The following is a 20,602-nucleotide window of genomic DNA, read 5'->3' as shown; positions in this document are numbered from 1 at the left end:
AGGAGCAATGGAGTGACAGGGGAGCAGGAACCAGGAACAAGGACTAGGGACCAGGTAGCGGATAGGTATCAGGAACAAGGACTTGGGACCAGGTAGCGGATAGGAATCAGGAACAACAGGGGGCTGGGCCAAACGCTATGGGAAGCATGTAGAGGCTCCAACACAAGGGACAGGGCATGCTGGGATTTATAGGGAGTGATAGGTGCAATTAACCAATTAAGGGCGGACTGGCCCTTTAAACCTGAGGCAGCTGGCGCGCGCGCGCCCTAGGAGGCGGGAACGCGTGCGCCGGCCGGCACAGACGGAGACAGGAGCGGAGGAGAGGTGAGGCGCCCCCAGGGGCCGAACTAGCAGCAGCGCCGGGTCCCTGCACAAGGACCCCGGCGGCTGCATGGGGCAGGAGGAGGTCGTGGCGGTGGCCCGGAGCACGGGACGCCGCCGCGGCCGTGACATGGTGCATTATACTTGATCCGTGTCGCGCATGTCCTCCATCTTGTGCCAAACGTCATCTTCGGACGGCCGGCCGAGTCGCTGCCGCCACCCCCCTCTGCCGCATCATAACTGTGCTCAGCCGCGATTAGCTGAGCACGGTTATGCTCAGCCAATCGGGGCTGAGCAGCTGATGACGCGGCAGAGGGGGGCCGCGTCATCAGCCGCTCAGCCGCGATTGGCTGAGCATAACTGTATTCAGCCAATCGCGGCTGAGCACAGTTATGATGTGGCAGAGGGGGGCCGCGTCATCAGCTACTCAGCTGCGATTGGCTAAGCATAACTGTGCTCAGCCAATCGAGGCTGAGCACAGTTATGACGTGGTAGAGGGGGGGCGGCGGCAGCGATTCGGCCGTCCGTCCGAAGATGACGTTTGGCACAAGATGGAGGACATGCGCGACACGGATCAGGTAATGTATAATGCACCAACACTTCCGGGTATACGGGCGGGGGTGGTGGGACACGGGAAGGGGGCAATTCACAGACATAACATACATTACAAAGTTGTATAACTTTGTAATGTGTGTTATACTGTGAATAATTTTTTTGCGCCGCACTACCCCTTTAACACTAAAACATAAAAGACTGATAGCAGAAAAGGACTATGCATGGGTCAGGTAGTCTACTCATATTATTTCCTTTTTATTTTAGAGAAGATACATGTGCAGCCCAGGAATTTCTAAATTGATTTAGGAAACGTTCACATAAGGCACTTTTTGGCTCCATTATTACCCCATTTAAAAGACACAGTGATCGGCCAATAAACAAGCAAACGCCCATTAAGCATCCTATCACTGGTATCATGTGGCCCTAAGCATTATTGTTATTGTGTAAATGAAGGATACGCTGATGATAATGATATAAGTACAGATACAGCGATCGTTGTGCGACTCACAAAAATGGGCCCATAATATCCAAGCATAATACTACATGTACAGCTTGCCTTCTATATTACTTCTATATGATATTCAGCATTCACTCTACATTACTCCTGAGGAAGCCATGTCCCAGTGGTAGAACACATGGGGAACAGCAGTCTTGGCATGAGGGGAGTTTAATCACCACATGATTTGGGTGTTTTTTTCTATATTATTTTTATGTTCTTGTGTTTACATTCAAGTTTTTGATGGTATGATGTTGCTTTTTGGACTCACTGAGGCATATAGTGCTTATTCATATATCTGCTTCCCATATATCACAGCCAGGGATATTTAACCAGGCACGTATTATGTATTGTAGTTGGCAACCTGGTACAATTACATATTTGGGCAACAGTATGTTCACAAAACAATTTTCAAAGGCCGTTTCAAAACGGTACATTATTTAAGTTTAGGTTTTATTGATGGCCACGTTCAACACTCTTTTAGGTGTGGCTATTGAAGGTCTAATGAACTTTGTTGAAAAGACGGTGCAAGAAAATCTGTGTATGAACAATTTAGCCCCTTCATGACTGAGGTTATTGATGCACAGAAGTCCGGGTCAAATTAATGCAATGTTCCTCCCCGCCTTCTAAGAGCCATAGCGCTTTTGTTTTTCCACCTACACCGCTGGTTGGGGTGTCATTTCTTTGTGCCATGATCTCTAGTTTTTTTAATATCATATTGATGTAAAAGAAATTTTTTGATCGCTTTTTATTAATTTTTTCATAATATATAATTTTAAAAAATCAGTAATCCTGGTGTTTTTTTATTTTATCGTTCACTGTACAGGAACAAAAATGTAATATTTTAATAGATCAGACAATTGCGCACGCTACAATATGTTTGTTTATTTTACTTTTTACATATTTTTATTTTTATAATGGACAAGGAGGTACATATTTAACTTTCATAGGGGGTTATAAGGTTTTTTTAATACTTTTAAAAACTTTTTTTTAATTACACTTTTTTTAACACTTTTCTTTCACTGTTAAACATGCAATCATTAGATTGCATGTACTGATCTATACCATAGCATAGCATAGATCAGTGTTATCGGCAATCTGTGCATAGAGCCTGCCTGAGAGCACACTCTATTCATAGATTGCCAATCTAACAGGACAGAGGTAAGAGGCTTACCGCTGCCTGTAGGTATAATCGGGACAGTTAGTGACACGTGCTTAACCTTAAGGGGTTAATGACAGGCAGCTATGGGATTGCAGCTGCCTGTCATTATCTCCGGCCCCAAACACACTTAAGTGTGTGGGACTGTTGCGCACATCTAAAGCCCCTGAAGTCAGGAATGTTTATATACGCTCCTGCTGCATGGGGCATCGGCAGCAGGAACGTATATAAACGTATTGTGGACGCGAATGGGTTGAAATAAAGGCTGTTGTTCACTAAATTACAGCCATCAATAAATGTCCTAAGTATTGACGGCTGCTGCGAACAACAGTCGTTATTCTATGCATTGTGTGAACTAATGGCCGTTTTTTCTATAGCCTTCAATGGAAGTGAAAAAAAAGCGGCTGTTATTTTCAGTATCAAATAACGGGCATTATCTTACTAAAAAGACAGTTTGTGAACATGACCATAGGCTGTATACTGTACATGCTGTCAGTTTGCATTTAATTGACCCCTGGCCCCTCTTCCCACAGTTCTCTAGTGTTTAAGTTTATAATATGTAGTCTACATTGCTTTCCATTGTCATCCCTTCCAGTTCACAGCCAGCTGGCTACCTTCCTATCACATATCTTTAAAATCAGCTAATTTTTTTATTAAAGCTAAGTTTTTTTCGTTCAAGTAAAACATAACAGATACAGTACAAAAAAGGAAGCATGTTTTTAGTTAGATGGTAATAACAGATCATTAGCAACATCATGCCATGGGCTAGAGGTACAGAGGTGTTTACAGCAGTTTAAAAAAAACTAAACAGATGAAGCTGATCCACAGGGTTATAAGTGCTAAGGGCAGACAGTACTAAACATAGATATTTTAAACTTTAGTGTAATGTGTTTGTATTCACATATCCGTTGGGTCTAGAAGGTTAATTTCTTTCCACATTTATTAGTCAGCACATTAAGAAGAATTTATATTGGTTCCTACACATTTCCCACAAGGTCCTAGTAGGGGGGCCTGGAGTATCTATCCATTATCCCCATATGTGCTCAAATCTTTTTTGACCCTTTCCTTTTAAATATACACCTCTCTGTAACCATATAATGTTATTAATTTTAGACTAGTATCCTGTTGAGGGCGGGTTAGGTTGAATTCAAAGAGCTGCAATAGGGCTTCTCTGAACGGCTAGTTCCTTACACTCTTCTCTGTTAGGGGTATTAAAATGCTTAGTAGAGAGGGCTTCCTACTATGTTTATGGAGTAGAGTCCATTGAGTCCTCTAATTCCATTTCTGGTTCCATACTTCTCCTATATTTAGGTGTTGTTTTTTAAGTCTATAACTTGTGCTTTACCTTTAAGGCCTCTAGACAGCTTCTTACTCCCAATAATTATTTTACAGAAAGGGTTTTATGTACAAAATCAATCTCAATTATAGTTAAACCATTAAATGACTTTACTTAATCACAGCTCAATAGTAAAATGTTGTTTTTCCTAAAGTTTTAGTTTCAAATTGGTCTAGTTAATCAAAATGTTTGGTCTTAAAATGCTATTTCTATGTTAAGCCATGTTCCCACTGGGTAAAAATAAGGGCAAATAACGCCGTTATTGCATAAACACTAATAAAGGCTGTGTGTGAATATAGCCTTATAAGGTGATAGCATATAGTTAACTTTCTAAAGCCCATTAGATCCTAAGAAAAGTGTTTTTCTAAAACATGGCCAACGATAATTTCCAACCACTTACAAAAGTAAATAAGGGGTATGTGTGTTTTAGGTTATGACCACACAACATCCTTTTTTGGTCATCTGACAGACTTTTTTATAGCCGTCATTTCGCTCCCAAATAAAACTTGTTGTTTTGAAATAAGTGCTGTTATTTTGGCGCAAAATGTCGGCTGTCCCAAAAAAAACAGCCACTAAACCAATAAAAGTACTTGGGGAACATTTACTAAAAGACAAAAATGCCTTTTTTAGGCGCAGATGGTCCCAATCAGCGTAAAAATATTTTGTGCGCATCAGGCCCATCTGCACCTCTTGCGCTGGAGGGGGCACGGCCTCTGTTACAGGGGTGCGGCAGCACGCAGAGGGGGCACGGCCTCTGTGTGCACCACATTTATCATTTTTCTAGAGGAAAAATGACAGTGAAACCTGCACCAGCTACGCCAGGTTTCAAATTGGCAACGAGGGGCTGCGTGCGCACCGGATTTATGTAGAGGCAGTGCGCCTCTACATGAATCCTTACAGCTCCGGCGCTGCAGGGACACTTGTAAATGCCCCCCATTGTGTGATCCTGGCCTTACACAACAAACTGAGAGCATTGCCCATTTACAGCACAAAAACTTGTGATTTTGTTAGGCTACATTCACACGTTCAGTAGTTTTTCAGGACTGTATATAATCTCTGCAATCATCCTCAATCCACAAAAAATTTAATTCAGAAGGCATCTGTAATTCTTATTTTACCCAATTACCTTTCACTGCTATTACAGCTGCAAGTCTTTTGGGGTATGTCTCTACCAGTTTATCAGCATAGCCTAAAGCTCAGTCAGATTGGATGGAGAGCATCTGTGAATAGCAATTTTCAAGTCTTGCCACAGATTCTCAATGTGATTTATGTCTGGATGGACTGGGCCATTCTAAGGGTGCGTTAACACAGAGAGTTTCGTTTGACAGATCTTTGAAGCCAAAGCCAGGAACAGACTATAAACAAAGAACATGTCTTAAATGAAAGACTGGGATCTATCCTCTTTTCAAATCCATTCCTGGCTTTGGCTTCAAAAACCTGACAGATAAATCTCTGTGTAAACGCACCATAACACATGAGTATGCTTTGATGTAAACCATGCCATGGAATCTCTGGCTGTATGTTTAGGGTCATCGTCCTGCTGGAAGATGAACCTCTGCTCTAGTCTCAAGTCTTGTGTAGCCTCTACCAGGTTTTCCTCCAGGACTGCCCAGTATGTAGCTGTAGCTCCATCCGTTTTCCCATTAACTCCCTGCTGAAGAAAAGCATCCCACAGAATAAAACCGCTACCACCATTCCACAGTTTCACAGTTTCACAGAGATGTTTTAGAAAAACACTTTTCTTAGGATCTGAAGGGCTTTAGAAAGTGTATTCAGATTGATGTGCAGTGTTAGTTTTCTCCCACACATAGGGGGACATTTACTAAGGAGTCTAATATTTGTGACTATTCTAATGGGGATTGGTGTATATTTTCGTCCAATATCTTGTGACTGATTTATTAAAATATAGCAGTACCATAGTGAATGTATCTAAGAAAAAAGTTGCACAAAAAGTCACATAAATGCAAAAGTTGTGCAAGCATATTCACCTGGTACTGACTAGATGTAGGCCTGAACCTGTTTGTGCAACTTTTTAAAAAGTTACAGATTGGTCGCTAATCCCGGATTATGGGAACTTTTGGGTGAATATTCGAAACAGGAAGATTTAAAAAAAAAGTACCACCTAAAAAATATTCACCTGTCGAATACTGCTTCATAAATACAACTTAGACAAAAAATGGGAGAAAAATCCTATTATTCACCTAAAAATAGGTGCAAAGCCCTTGATACATTTTCCCCAAAGTTCCTATTTGGTCTCATCTGACCAGAGTACTTTCTCTCATACAAAGCTGTGTACCCTACATGGCTTGTGGAAAACTGCAAACAGGACTTCTTCTGGCTTGCTTTTAAAAATAACCTTATTCTTGCCCCTTTGACTTATTCTTGCCACTTTCATAAAGACCAGATATAAGGGTATATAACCAATAGTTGTCCTGTGGACTGATTCTCCAATCTGAGCTGTAGATCTCTGCGGCTAATCCAGAGTGACCATGGGCCTCTTGGCATCTCTAGTTAGTGCTCTCTTTGCCTGGGCTGGCAGTTTAGGTGGACAGCCATTTTTTGTTTGGTCATCAGTTGGGCCATACTCCCTCCATTGTCCGATAATGAATTGAACAGTACTCTGTGGGAAGTTCAGAATTTAGGATATTTCTAACCTAATCCAGCCTTGGGCTATGTACACACATAGCATTTCATTAGCGCTAATCAGTGCTATTTTGCCATAAATTTTGCACAATTCACAGTAAAAGAGCACTATTTTTGCACCAATTTCATCATATTTTGCCATAAATTGTGGCAAAATATCACTAAGTAACGCTAATTAAATGCTATGGGGGGATTTAGCAACTGAAAAAATTGTGTTTTTGGTGTAAAATGGCCAGATACAAAAAATTGGGTTCGCTGAATTTATAATTTTTTTTCACTGAAAAATTATAAAAAAACCTACGCCAGCGCCTCTACATAAATTAGCGAAGCAGCGGCAAAGCGGGAACATCTGTAAGCCTGGCACAAAAAACGCTGGACTTAATAAATGTCCCCCTATGTATTAACATAGCCTCTTACTTCTCCATAACTTTATCCGTGACCTGTCTGGTGTGTTGCTTTGTTTTAATGATGCTGTTTGATCACTGTTCTCTAACAAGCCTCTGAGGCCTCACAGAACAACTGTAGTTATACTGAGAAGACATGACACACAGGTGACTATTTACTAATTTAATTACTTCTGAGGGTGATTGGTCACACTCGATTTTATTTGGGGGATGAATACAGATGCATGCCATCAGATTTCCCCCCCCCCCCCAATTTTGACGACCATTTCGTGTTGGTCTATCACATAAAATCCAAATAAAATACATTCATGTGAGTGTAATGTGAAAATGTGTGTAAAAATTCAAGTTTCAAGTATATTTTTCAAGAAAACTTTTTCAAGGCATTGTAGGTAATCTATATTACAAAAGGAATAGGAATACTCTCAGCATTGTAGCAATTGTCCATGATCATTGTACATGATTTGATCATGTAATGCTGTGTTTACACGAAACGATTATCGTGCGAATTCGCACGATAACGATCGAATTTGAACGATAATCGTACGTGTAAATGCTGCGAACGATCAAACGACGAACGAGAAATCGTTTATTTTGATCTTACAACATGTTCCAAAATCGTTGTTCGTCGTTCGCAAAAAATTCACAGATCGTTCCGTGTAAACATTCGTTCGCCGATTTAACCAATGTGTGAGATAGGCTTAAGCAAGGCAGCAGAGAGAATGTTGTCAGACTGGAAAGAATGCACCACTTCCTGCAGGACACACGGCAGCTGATAAGTATGGGAAGACATGAGGTTTTAAAATAGAAGTAAATTACAAATTTATACAACTTTTTGAAACCAGTTGATTTGAAAGAAAAAGATTTTCGCCCTTTAAGGTACTTAATTTTTTTTTCCATTAATCTATGTGTTTTCTTCAAATTACCCCACTATCTTCCTATTATTAAACATTACATTTACATTACTTAGCTAAAACATGGACAGAGGGTTCCAACATTGTTGTGGCCAAGCACAAGCAGTTATTTATAAAGATTTCTTTTATTGATCTAATTTGCATGAGCTGATATGTCCTCCTCAGGGAGCAAAGCACTTCCATAGATCCAGATTTACATAGCAGCCTGCTAAATCAAGAGGAGATAATGATGTTATTGATATTGCTACAACCTTACAACCTTGTTACTGCAGGGCAATGTGCAGCCTTTCAAGAGATTGCTCACTTTTCTGGGCGTAAATAGTGTATGGAGGACAGTATGGATCTGTGGGCTGCAAAATTCTGTAGAAGAGGGATATAGTATATTTATGTATACATTACATATTGTTTGAGGCCCTATTACACAGGCTGATATTGCCTCATATAATATGGCTAATGATCGGCACACAAAGAAGCAAATACTCTTTCATCAGCTGATCACTCAATTCTGACATGATCGCCCACCAGCTACACATCTCCCTGAGTAAAAGGGGATGGGTGGCCGATGACTGTATAAAGAAAAGCAGCCCTGGCTGCCGAGATTACTAAGTAGTAAATGAGATCAACGCTCATTTACTAAGTGGCTCAGGCCGTGAAATACAGCCCTTAGGCTCTGTTAATATCCTTATGCTTTCTTCCATTCCAGAAAAGAATAATGGGCAGAATTTATGCATTTTTCTCTTAGACTGATAAATCTAGCCCAATATAGCTGACCAACACTATTATACTTAGGAGAAAATGTGCACTTTTTGAGATGTGGACAAAAAATATGTATCAGTCAGAAACTGTATGATAATATAAGGATAATAAAAAAAATCATGTGTAGTGACCACCAAATATTTCTCCAGCGACCAATGCTAAATTCCCCTAATGTTTCCATTAGTAACCCCATTTAGTTATAGAATGTTTAGTCTATAGAATGTTTGCTTCTGTTCTTACCCTTTCTATCAGATTTCTGCTGGTTGTAGAGGATAGAATAGCATATTCTGTGGTGTGAATCTACCCTGCAAAAATATGGAAGCCTCATAGATCCCAGTATAGTTATAGGGATTGGTAGTGGGCCCATAATGCTTCTGTTTTCTACAGTTTAAGGACAGATCAAATTTGTATCTGTCCATTGTTGGACTGAGATGCTATGGTTATTATAAGGTCAACCAGTAAGTCACCCGTCAATCAATGACTTAACTATAGGGGGTAGATAGGCTGAGGTTGCACCCATGCCTAGAAGCCTGAGAAGTCCAAATGCCTAGCTGCACTGTATGAGGAGACCAGTACTATAAATGACATGTGATAGGGCCCTATTACACTGGGCAATTACTGGATAGGCAGATATAACCCTGTTTAGCAAACACATATGCCACATGCAATCATAGTCATGTAGGAATTCAGCCTAAGGGCCCTACTACACCAACAGATTATTATTATTTTTTTTAAGCCAAAGCCAGGAATAGATTTGAAAAGAGTCTCTCAGTATTTCCTTGATTACCTGTTCTCTATTTATAGTCTGCTCCTGGCTTTGGCTCAAAAAAATCTGTCAGATAATCTGTTGGTGTAGTAGGGCCCTAATAGCCTCAGCAATCAGCAATAATCTAGTAAACGCATTTGTCACCTGATCACATTATTTTAGTATGTTAAAAACAATCCTCGTGCATTTGCTGCACATCTTCCCATGTAACAGGGAATGTGCAGCCAATGATTGACAGAAGTAACGGGCAATAAAACAATACAGCACACTGTCCACACGATTTTCAAACCATGTAATAGGGTGCTACAACCGGCGCTACAACCGATCACCACTTGTTTAGAGCTCAAAACACTAAAGAACCTATTACACCAAACGATTATCGGCTGTATTTATTGTCCCATCCGGCCAATAATCGCTTGGTGTAATAGCTCATGTAATACGGCCTTTAGACTCATTCCCAACACCCACAGTTTAAAGACTGGCCTAAAGACTCATCTCTTCAGGCAGGCTTATAACTGCACTCTTACATTTCACACACAGATTGGCCAGTGACTGGCTCATCCACCTTTATATGCACGACCCTATTTGTATATGATAGCGGACCATTAAATAAAAAACTCCCTTCCTGACTTTTGTCTCAACCTCATTGTCAGCTTCTGCTAGCAGGGCCCTCATTCCTCTTGTTTATGTAATTATTGTGTAATTCTGCAATGGCTGATTGTCTATATATGTGCTGTGGAATTTGTTGGAATTATATAACTAAACATTAATAATAATAATATTATGTTGTGTTGGTCCATTGTGTTGACCCCTTGTTGAATACACCAGTAAAGATTTTGCATTAGTTATTGTGCCTTCAACTGTAATGTTGACATTTGGAAACACACTTGAAAGTCATCTTTATAAAGGAAACATGTAGGGGGCGCATTTAATAAATGAATAATTGAGAATTTGTATTATGTTATATTTGTGTTTTCACTTGACCTTAAAAAAATACAAATATATGTAAAAAATTTACAATTTAATATTGACTAAAGTATCAAGACACAACCACACATACAATCATAGAATACAAAGCAATGTACTAACTCATCATGTCAACCACACCACTCATAAGAGAAAACTTTGCCTGTCTGCATAATGAATGACTCATGAAACAGACCTTGATAGCGGCCATTTAATTTGGTTCAGCATTTTATCCTAGAGGCCCAGAGGGACACAGAGTCAGCTATATACAAAGAGACTTGAAAATTAACTATAATTAACCCCTGTTCACCCAGAAAGAACAGCTGGGGACCTTACAAAATCATTACATATGTACACAGAAGTGTAACTGAGGGCCATGCATGGTTGGAGCTTATTAAGGTAATAAAGACCATCTTGCCAATAGCCTGATCAATCCTTATTGGATCCTTTGTCCTTTTCCTATGGAAAGATATGTAGATAATTTATATGCTATCCTTGCAGTGGTTAATTACTGAGATACACTGCTCTCTCAAGCAGAGCTTGCACCTCTCTTGTCATGTAGGTGTGAATGTATACTGTGAAAAATCGCTGGCTTGTTTGCATAACCTTATAATATATGCTGAGGAGTTGTTCAGTAAAGGATGTACAATAAAATAACTAGATACAATAATCCACTTATTGACAGTACAACATTTAACATGAATTTGTTTTTACAGAGTTACAGCAAAGCTACATACAGAGTATACTACTAAATATGTATATGCAAGTAAAGATGAATAGATCAATTTTGTATTGGTTTTGTTCTAATACATGGAAAAGTGCAGGTATGAGCACATATATTGTGTGCACATCCCCTGTGGTGCTAGTATAAGTACGTACATAGTATGTATACCTCCTGAGGTGAAGATGGTGCATGTATGAGCACATTTATTGTGTGCACATCTCTTCAGGTGAAAATGGTGCTAGTATAAGTACATACATTGTATGTACACCTCCTGAGGTGAAGATGTACAGCTTTTCAGGTGATGATGGTGAATGTACGAGTGCATACATTCTGTGTACAGCTCTGGAGATGATGATAGTGTATGTATGAGCACTTAAAGGGGAACTATCTGCAGGTCAGACGAATCTTAACTGCTGATATGTCCCTACTGCACAGGAGACACCCAGTTGGAAGGTATGTGTCTTACCGTGCTCCTCAGAGCTGTTCTGGTGCATTAAGTCTATTGCTCCATAGTTCGATGAGACAGTTAGGAACACTGGGGCAGCTGCTAGGAGCACTTTCTGCCCCCATGGTGCCGCCAGTCCCCAGTTGGCCTGCCCCTTTCTAATGATAATGAATGGAGCAGGCCGGCCAGGGGTGCGTCAGTTCGGTGCTATAGGGGCGGGCAGTGCTCCTAACAGGTGCCCGAGTGCTCCTAATGCTCTCACCAGACCATGAAGCAAAATACTAACTGCAATGAGAAGGAAGGTAAGACACATATGTGCAGTAGGCACATAGCAGCAGTTTAGATTCGTCTGACCTGCTGATAGTTCCCCTATAAATTTTGTCTACAATTCTGCATGCAATGATGGTGCGTGTATAAGTACATGCATTCTGTGTATGGCTCTTCAGGTGATGACGGTGTGTGTATGAGCATATACATTCTACGTTCAGCTCTGCAGAGGATGATGGTGCATGTATGGGCATCAGTGCATACATTATGGGGGGTGGGATTTATCAAGATTGCGGCCAGCGTATGCCTGCTAAAAAGGCACAAACTTTTGCGCAAACCATGTGTGCCTTTTTGTGGGCATATGGCCTGCTCACCTGTTGGGGCGAGCAGTGGGGGTTCCAGCAGGCGTAAATCATGGCTGATGTAGATTCATGAGACTGATGTGCGATAGCCTCAGATTCACCAGATTCTCAGATCTCGGTAAATCCAATGTGGGGCATGGGGGATTTAACTAAGACTGGTGTACTTGATAAATTTCCCCCACTTGTAAAGCTCTGTAGGTGATGATGCTTGTATAAATGCATACATTCTGTGTACAGTTCTGCAGGTAATGATGGTACTTGTATGGGTACATACATTCTGTATATAGCTCTGCAGGTGAGGAAAGTGCCTGTATGATCAACTACACTTTGGGTCACATTGATGAAGCATTCGGCAGGGGCGTGCCCCAGGGAAAAGGCGCAGATTCACTCCTTCTTCCTGGCAGACGCCTGCCATGTCCCCCGCTTGCCCAATGGATGGGCGGGGGGGGGGGGGGGGGAGGGTGCGGCAAGGCGGCATGGCCTCCTTCTGCGCCTCCTTTATCATGATTTACGCCTGCTTGCATATGTAAATCATGATCTAAATCTACACCTGCTTCCGGATTTGGTACCCTCGCTGGCGAGATTTAGTAAGAGGCATGAGCCTCTTAGTGAATTTGGCCGGGGAGAACGGGACGGGGCCTAATTTAAGACAGGCGTACAAGTACGCTGGTCTCAATGAATCCCCCCCTTTTGTGCAAAGCTCTGCATATGATGATGGTGCTTGTACCAACATGTGTTATGTGTACAGTTTTTCATGTAATTATTGTTCTTGTGTGGGTACATATATTCTCTGTACAGCTCTGCAGATGGTGATTGTGCTTGTTTAAGTACATGCATTCTGTGTACAGCTCTGCAGGCGCTTATGTTGTCTGTATGTTTACATATATTCTGTGTACAGCTCTACAGATAATTATGGTGCCTGTATATACACATACGTTATGTGTACACCTCTGCAGGTGATTATGGAGTTTGTATGAACTCTTTTTCTATGTGCACAGCTCTGCAGGTGCTTATGTTGTCTGTATGTTTACATATATTCTGTGTACAGCTCTGCAGATAATTATGGTGCCTGTATATACACATACGTTATGTGTACATCTCTGCAGGTGATTATGAAGTTTGTATGAACTCTTTTTCTATGTGTACAGCTCTGCAGGTGATTATGGTGTTAGTATTTGTACATACATTCTGTGTACAGCTCTGCAGGTGCTTATGTTGTCTGTATGTTTACATATATTCTGTGTACACCTTTGCAGGTGGTTATGGTGTTTGTATGAACTCTTTTTCTATGTGTACAGCTCTTCATGTGATTATGGTGTTAGTATTTGTACATACATTCTGTGTATAGCTCTGCGGATGATGATGCTGGTGCCTATGTGAGTACATATATTCTGTGTACAGCTCTGCATGTGATTATAGTGCTGCATGAACACATATGTTACGTGCACAGCTCTGCAGGTAATTATGGTGCCTGTATGAGCACATACATTATATGTACAGCTCTGCAGGTGATTATAGTGCTTGTATGGGTACATATGTTATATTTACAGCTTTGCAGGTAATGATAGAGCCTTGGCAGCGATGATTGATATAAACATGGAAACATGAAAGGTAGTCAGCAAAAAAAGACAATGTGGTCCATCTTGTCTGCCCTTATGTTATTTCCTTTATAGTTATCTTAAAGGTAGATATATGTTTATCCCAGACATGTATAAAGAAAGCTTTTTCATACATTCTTTTCCCCAGGAATTCAAATTCATTATAATTTGTAGCAAAAAATCACATTCCAAACTTCTGCAAGCTGGTGCAAAAGACAACTCAAGCCTTGGAGATCTTAGTTACTAGACTGCCATGAGGATAAAAAAAATAATGCTTTAAATTAAGTAACTACTTAAACTAATTATTTAACTTTATATGCTGGGCCAAAACTCCACAAAGAAAAGAATACATTCTGATTAAGGAGGTGTTTCATTTTAAACCAGCTTCTGCTTGGTATGACTAGAAAAAAAAATTATTCCACTGTACCTACCAGCCTGGCCTGACCTCCTATTGATTGCTTATCCTTATGATGCTCTGTATCTATACACACTGCAACCTCAGTGGTTGGCTGCCGTTTTTGGAGCATTATCAGGGGTGGTGGTAGAGCACATCATAAAGGTAAGGGGTGAATCAGAACATCTTTGCTGAAAAAGGCGAGGTGAGTACAGTGTTTTTCTAGTCATAACAGGTAACTGTTGTTAATTTAATTGGAGAATCCCTTTAATCGCAACAATCGCAATTCAAGAATTAAGTCACCAGCACCCATCATTTCTATTCTGAACTATGCCTAGAAAAATGGGTGTAACTAAAAGACCCTAAAGTGGTATATTACATTATTATATAACTGTAAAGAGAAATAGAATAAATAAATAGAAAAAACATACTTACCTTCCTTGCTTCCCCGCCATGGTCACAAAGCCCCTTTCCTCTGTGACAACAATGGCAGATGGAGGAGCAAGAAGGATAAGCACTGGCTTTTTCCATTTAACACAGGCCTAACACAATTATTAAAATAAATGTGCACCTTGGAAAACCCCTTTCAATGCATCAAATGTGAATACCAGCCATGACATGGTATGCGTAATTGAAATACATGTATCTAATGATTTGTATGAACGCTAATATATGATGTCCACCATTTTGAATATTTTATAAAATATGTACCATTTTTACATCCTTCAACCAAAAAACAAACTCAAAGTATACATTTATGTATATAATTAAATATTATGGATTATGGAACACAGAAACTAGTTAAGAAATCACTTATTTTCTGCATTAAACTAGATTACCCAGTCATTCCTGTCATCCTGGCAGTAGACAAAACTCTTATACAACAGGTCTGTGCCTACTCATTCATGAACAATATACAGTTTTCCGATTACAGATCTGAGTTATAGTTCCTGGTGCTCCATTTTTATACAGAGCTTTATATCCTATGTCCTTTGTGGGTGAGCTGCAATACCAGGCACAACCCATAAACAAGAGTGATGGTGTTTGGAGCAGACCATTTTTTTTTTCTAATTCAAGACAACTCTAGACAGTGAAGCTTTCAGCACTGGACAGCTCCTTGATACTCTATAACATTAGACATCCTATAACACAGAACATAATTGTGGCCACCTAATCTTGGATAATGGTTTCTGCTTGTATATTTTTCATGGAAAGCCAGCTGCCATTCACTTACACCTAAGGTCAGAATTTGGTTCAAATATTAATTCTCAAGTCACCTAAGGATACTGTGCATTCAAGGATTAAGCAAATAAGCAAGGCCTCTAGGCTAATGATTATAGACAGCAGTTAATTGTAGAGAATCAGTCATTGACAGACTTGAGATACTTACCCACATATAGAACACCTTCCTTGGTTTTCTCAGCAGCTTCTGCTACCCCTTGCTTGGTTTTCTCAGCAGCAGCCACCACCCCTTCTTTTGCTTTGGACAAGCCTTTCATAAACACATCCATTCTGATCTGTTGCAGGCTGTGGAGAGGAGGGAGAGGAGGCAGCAGCTTAGTAGTGTAAGTACAGGAAGCAGAGTGATAGCAGAAGCCCCTGCAGCTCACTCTGACCTGCTTTCCAAATAGGAAGCTACCCCTACTCACATCGGATTAGTACATTCCTCGCTCTGATAGAACAGGGAGGAACAATGAGTCAGGAAAATGTATGTTACACATCTGAGTCTAGATATGTGCATGCACATGTAAGATATATATATATATATATATATATATATATATATATATATATATATATATATCTATATATCCTCAATCATATGTGTTCAGATGCAACACAAAGAAATATATAATGTGATATAGTAGACATTTTAAAAATCATATGCCACAAATAGCCAGGGTGTATTGATCTTTGTCAAGTCATAGTCAATGCAATTTGACTATGTATACCTCTATTACACACTGATGCATGAGAATACACAATGAGGCAAATACATATATATGTATAAGGTGTGTGTACATGACATATTTAAGTAATGCCTTGAACAGGTGTATTCCTATGTAATTATTCATGCAACATAATTCTGGGAGATTGGCCTCATGTCCTTGAAACCTGGGATTTTTTTCCACTGCAAAATAAAGGAGGAAGGGTACAAAGGGGAGGTGCAGCAATCCCAGCATTACCCTGTACACAAGCATTGCAGTTTTCATGAGCAGAAGATGGAGATGTGATATAAGAGAACACTGAAAATACTCTGATGAAAAAGGTGTAAAGAGCAATGTTTTGCCATCTTGTGATTATACAGCAGATGATGACAGCTTAGAAATTGCCCTGAGGACACCTTAGTTCCACCATTGCTAAGCATCAGTAAATTTCATCTGTTACCCAGACTTACACATAATGAGAGATTGGGCTATATTATGTAATGTTTCTCCGTATATCATCAAACATAAACAGAGACATTAGTAGTAGGTCCTGGAATCGTCTCCCCAAGCATGATGCAGATTAGAACAGCCAATGCTTTTTCTCCTATGACAGATGCAACTACCCCCACTCTCTCCCTCTCTCCCCCTCTCTCCCTCTCTCTCTCTCTCTCTCTCTCTCTCTCTCTCTCTCTCATGTCCTAGGGGCCCTGCAAACAGGTTAGGTTGGACAACAATGCAATCAACCATAAGAAAGAAATAATATATACAAACACTGACCTTCTCAGACCCAATCTTATTGCAGGTGCTGTCGCTTTTCTGGAACAGACTGTCTGTAAGTGTGAAAAAAAGGCAGAGGAAAATGTCAGACAGATGGAGCAGCTGGGATGAAGCTCCTTATAAATGCAGCTCTGCCAGCCCCTCACCCTCCCTTACCTGGGGTTCAGAGGTGAATTGGTCTCAGTTCTTTGTGGAAATGAGGAGCAGAGGAGGGATTAGATGTAGATATCTCAGGGGGTCCCTCAGCAGGCAGTGTCAGTGTTATAGAGCCATGGGATGCTACTCTATCAGCTCTACACCCGCCTCTGTCTCCTGGATGAAGCTACGCTTGAAAGTGCTTAATGCTTGTGTGAGTGCTGTCTACCCCCTTGTGGCAGGAAATCCTATAACCAACCAAGAACAGATAGCAGAACTAGGAGCCCACAGTCAATAACGCCCCCCTCTGTGCTGCTAAAAGACAGGAGAACCTAGCCTTTTATCACCAGCCCCCAACATACCCATAAAATTACATATGTAAAATGCAAACCCCTCCCTCAGCTCTTATCTCTGACCTTTTCTCCTTCATGCAAGGATGCTCTATAACTTCCCTCTTCCCATCAGATATGATGAGGTCAGATACACGTCAGCCACTACCATGAACCCACAGCTAGGTCACTGCAGAGCCATTTTTCAATTCTTTCATTTCATGAACCAATAGCTTCCTGCAATCCGTATAATGATGTATCTTTTTATGAAAGATCACTCCTGGCAATAATTGCCTACCTCACCTTAGTAAACAATCATGAAGAAATGTACACACACACACACACATATATATATATATATATTTATAAGGCATGGGATGATGGAGTATTCAGCTTGCTAGGCTCTCCCTCTCATTGCATCACATCTACTAAATATGCAATTATGCAATTGTTCCAAAATCAGATTACACTGCCTGTAAATGTTTCTGCTTCCCTGTACAGTGCTGCCAGACGCTATAATCTATAATAATGTCATCACCACCATCATCATCATCATCAACATCATCATCATCATTATTAATACTGTTAATAACAGAATTAATAAATGTACACAAATATTATATTGCACATATAATAACAGTAATATAATAATAATAATAATAATAATAATAATAATAATAATAAAGGTTTAGGTCCAAAAGGTTGAATACAGTTCATTACAACACAGTATTTTGATTTTATGATTTATATTGTTAAAAAGAACAAGAAACAATACAAAAAGGAACAGTGAGAAAAGGTTATTCTGCTCATAAAAGGGATGATGCCAGTGTTAAGCACACAGTAGAGGCATAAAACATACAACGTGCAACCCCCTGTGTACACTTAATTTTCATACTAGATTTATACTGTACAGTTTCCAGTTTCCAGATTAAAGATCCTTAAAGGGGTATACCCATCTGGGACACTTATGGAATATCTGCACACAGGCCACAGTGAGCCAGGGAGCCTTTGATTTGAAGATATGTGTGGGTCCCAGAGGTGGGACCTGAGTCTATGGAATACTTAATACTACATAATGACACTTAAAGGGGTACTCCAAAGAAAAAAAATATTTTTTAATACATTGCTTTAATAAAGTTATATTACTCATAAAGTTATATTTCTATTTTTTTTTATTTATAAACATACTTTCAATGCTTTGCAGCAGAAAGGGGTGACACAGCCCCTCTGCTGCCACCACCTTTTGTGTTGTGAACTGGAAGACTATAATCCCAGCAGTTTCCGATCACCTACTCTGATCTAGTGGAAGAGCACTTTCCATTCAAGTTCCGATTTTTTTGGATGGACAAAAAAATGGAACACAGACAGAATTGAGGAAAACTAATAAGACAAAGGGAGAACAGTAAAAACCCACTGAAATTAATAGGGATTATGACAGATCCACTAGGTTCCTTTTCACTGTGATAAAACAGAAATGGAAGTGTGTCAGGCAGTCATAATCTGATATACCCATAATGGAACTAAACATATCCATAATGTAACTCCATAATGTGTTATCAGAAAATCCATAGGTCACAAAGCATACCTGATAAACTCCTACATAGAATACACAAAGTCTAGTAGTGATGTGCCTAATCATACTGTGGGAAATTCGTCCTGAACCAAGCCGCTTCACTTGGATATTATAGCATATATAAAAAGAGCAGGGCACCAAACCATTCTTAATGTAACTTGTTTCTTTATTATTTTTTCATGCAATTACAAAACTGTATAAATGCAAAATAGATAAAAACATTATATCACCACAGTGCCCGGGAAAAATGAGGATCTGATGTTCAAAGAAACAAGTTACATAAAGAACGGTTTGGTGTCCTGCTCTTTTTGTATAAACTCCTACATAGACTTAGCTCCAGATTATAGGTTCCTATGGTCCATGTGGCTGCACCCAAACCTGTACCCAGCTAATGATCTTAAGGTGTTATTCCACCCAAGGTGTTCAAGTAATATGCTCTGTTACAGTGTATGACCTTGTACAGTTTTGCCTTGTACTATAGGATTCTTCTGTGTTTTACTTCAGCCTGTGTGGGACTACGAACCTGTGCTGCCCACCCTGAGCTGATTGCCAGTCTGTGATCATGAAAGAACCCACACATTGGCTTGTACCCAAACTATTGCCCTGCATGACCCCTCTGTGCCTTGCACTGCACCTTGTTTGACCTGTGGCCAGGTGCCACTAATACTGCTATCATTCCTACAGGTAGTGAACTGGTGGTCCTATGCAATGAAGTCCAGATCCTATTTCTAGAAAGGGTGAAAACCAACTTCTTAGACAGTTCCCTCAGAAGTGGCCCAAAACCAAACTGGTTAAGTGGTACAGTGGATCTAGAGCTGCTAGGTGTTAGCAATATGTATACTTGGCCACTGACCCACACAACTCCTTCCCACAGTCCTGTGGATAGGTGATCAATGTTAAAAGCTGGAACCTTTATAATATATATTTGACATACATTATATTTGTTTATTTGCAAAAACATTTTGCTATGCATGCAACCTATGAGCAAATTCATATTAATATTACCCGTTTTCTTATGATCCACCTACTAAAAAATTCCTTATTGTTGGCAGTGCCTGCTCTTGTCAGTGTTTAATGTAAAAAGCTATGTCTACTAGTGAAAATGGATGCTTTCACTGGAGCCAATAAAATCCTCTGATGTCTGTTATGGTCCAGGGGTTTTTCCTTTAGCCCCTTAAAGTAGAGCTTTATGAACATGTGCAGATGGTTAGCCATGATTATTTTCTCCCTATCCAGCATGGGCAGGCACTCATCCCAGGCCATTTCAGAGATTAGAAAAAGGGAGGTAAACAAAGCCTTAGAACTGTTGTAGAATGGTATGAATATAAAGCTATATGATGTTTTTGTTCTATATGTGCACCAACAACATTCTAAACACAGAGCACAAAATCACCAACAATATACAAAGCCATCTGTCTATGGAACTAAAATAGCTCTCAGGAGATTTCAAGCCTCATCTGTTCTGCCCAAGAATACCCTAAAAATACTCAGAATACCCTGTTTTTCTACAAAGTAGCATAAAACTGCTCTTTTGAGGTCTAGTTTGTTAGACTGTTCTGCAAAAAAGGACAAAAAATAATAGAAATAATAGGAAGTATCCAATATATATTTCATATTTGCTGTTTGTGGTCAGAAGTCTCAAGGCTGTGGTGTAAGGCGCATCGTGTTTGTGCGTCGTTGATTGCATTTTTTGTGCTGACCGTAAAATCATTGTTAATTGTTCACAAATCTTGTATGTACACATTGCTTGGTCTTTA

The 20,602-nt window shown here is 40.0% G+C and overlaps 1 protein-coding gene across 2 annotated transcripts in view; it reads right to left on the bottom strand.

Moving 5' to 3' along the window:
- The window catches only part of SNCB (synuclein beta), a 107,756-nt gene that overhangs the window by 39,328 nt on the left and 47,826 nt on the right, over positions 1-20,602 (bottom strand). The window contains exons 1-3 of one of the 2 annotated variants that reach the window (XM_069955216.1): positions 16,965-16,998; positions 16,809-16,861; positions 15,494-15,630 (exon numbers count right to left, since the gene is read on the bottom strand). In XM_069955216.1, coding sequence (XP_069811317.1) covers positions 15,494-15,614 — 121 coding nt within the window. In that variant the 5' untranslated portion in view covers positions 15,615-15,630; positions 16,809-16,861; positions 16,965-16,998. Of the gene's footprint in view, positions 1-15,493; positions 15,631-16,808; positions 16,862-16,964; positions 16,999-20,602 lie in introns of those variants that run through there. The other variant, XM_069955224.1, reaches the window with a different exon arrangement.

The sequence above is a fragment of the Dendropsophus ebraccatus genome, chromosome 1 (assembly GCF_027789765.1).
Source record: "Dendropsophus ebraccatus isolate aDenEbr1 chromosome 1, aDenEbr1.pat, whole genome shotgun sequence".
NCBI lineage: Eukaryota > Metazoa > Chordata > Amphibia > Anura > Hylidae > Dendropsophus > Dendropsophus ebraccatus.
This window is presented reverse-complemented; position numbering and strand designations above follow the sequence as displayed.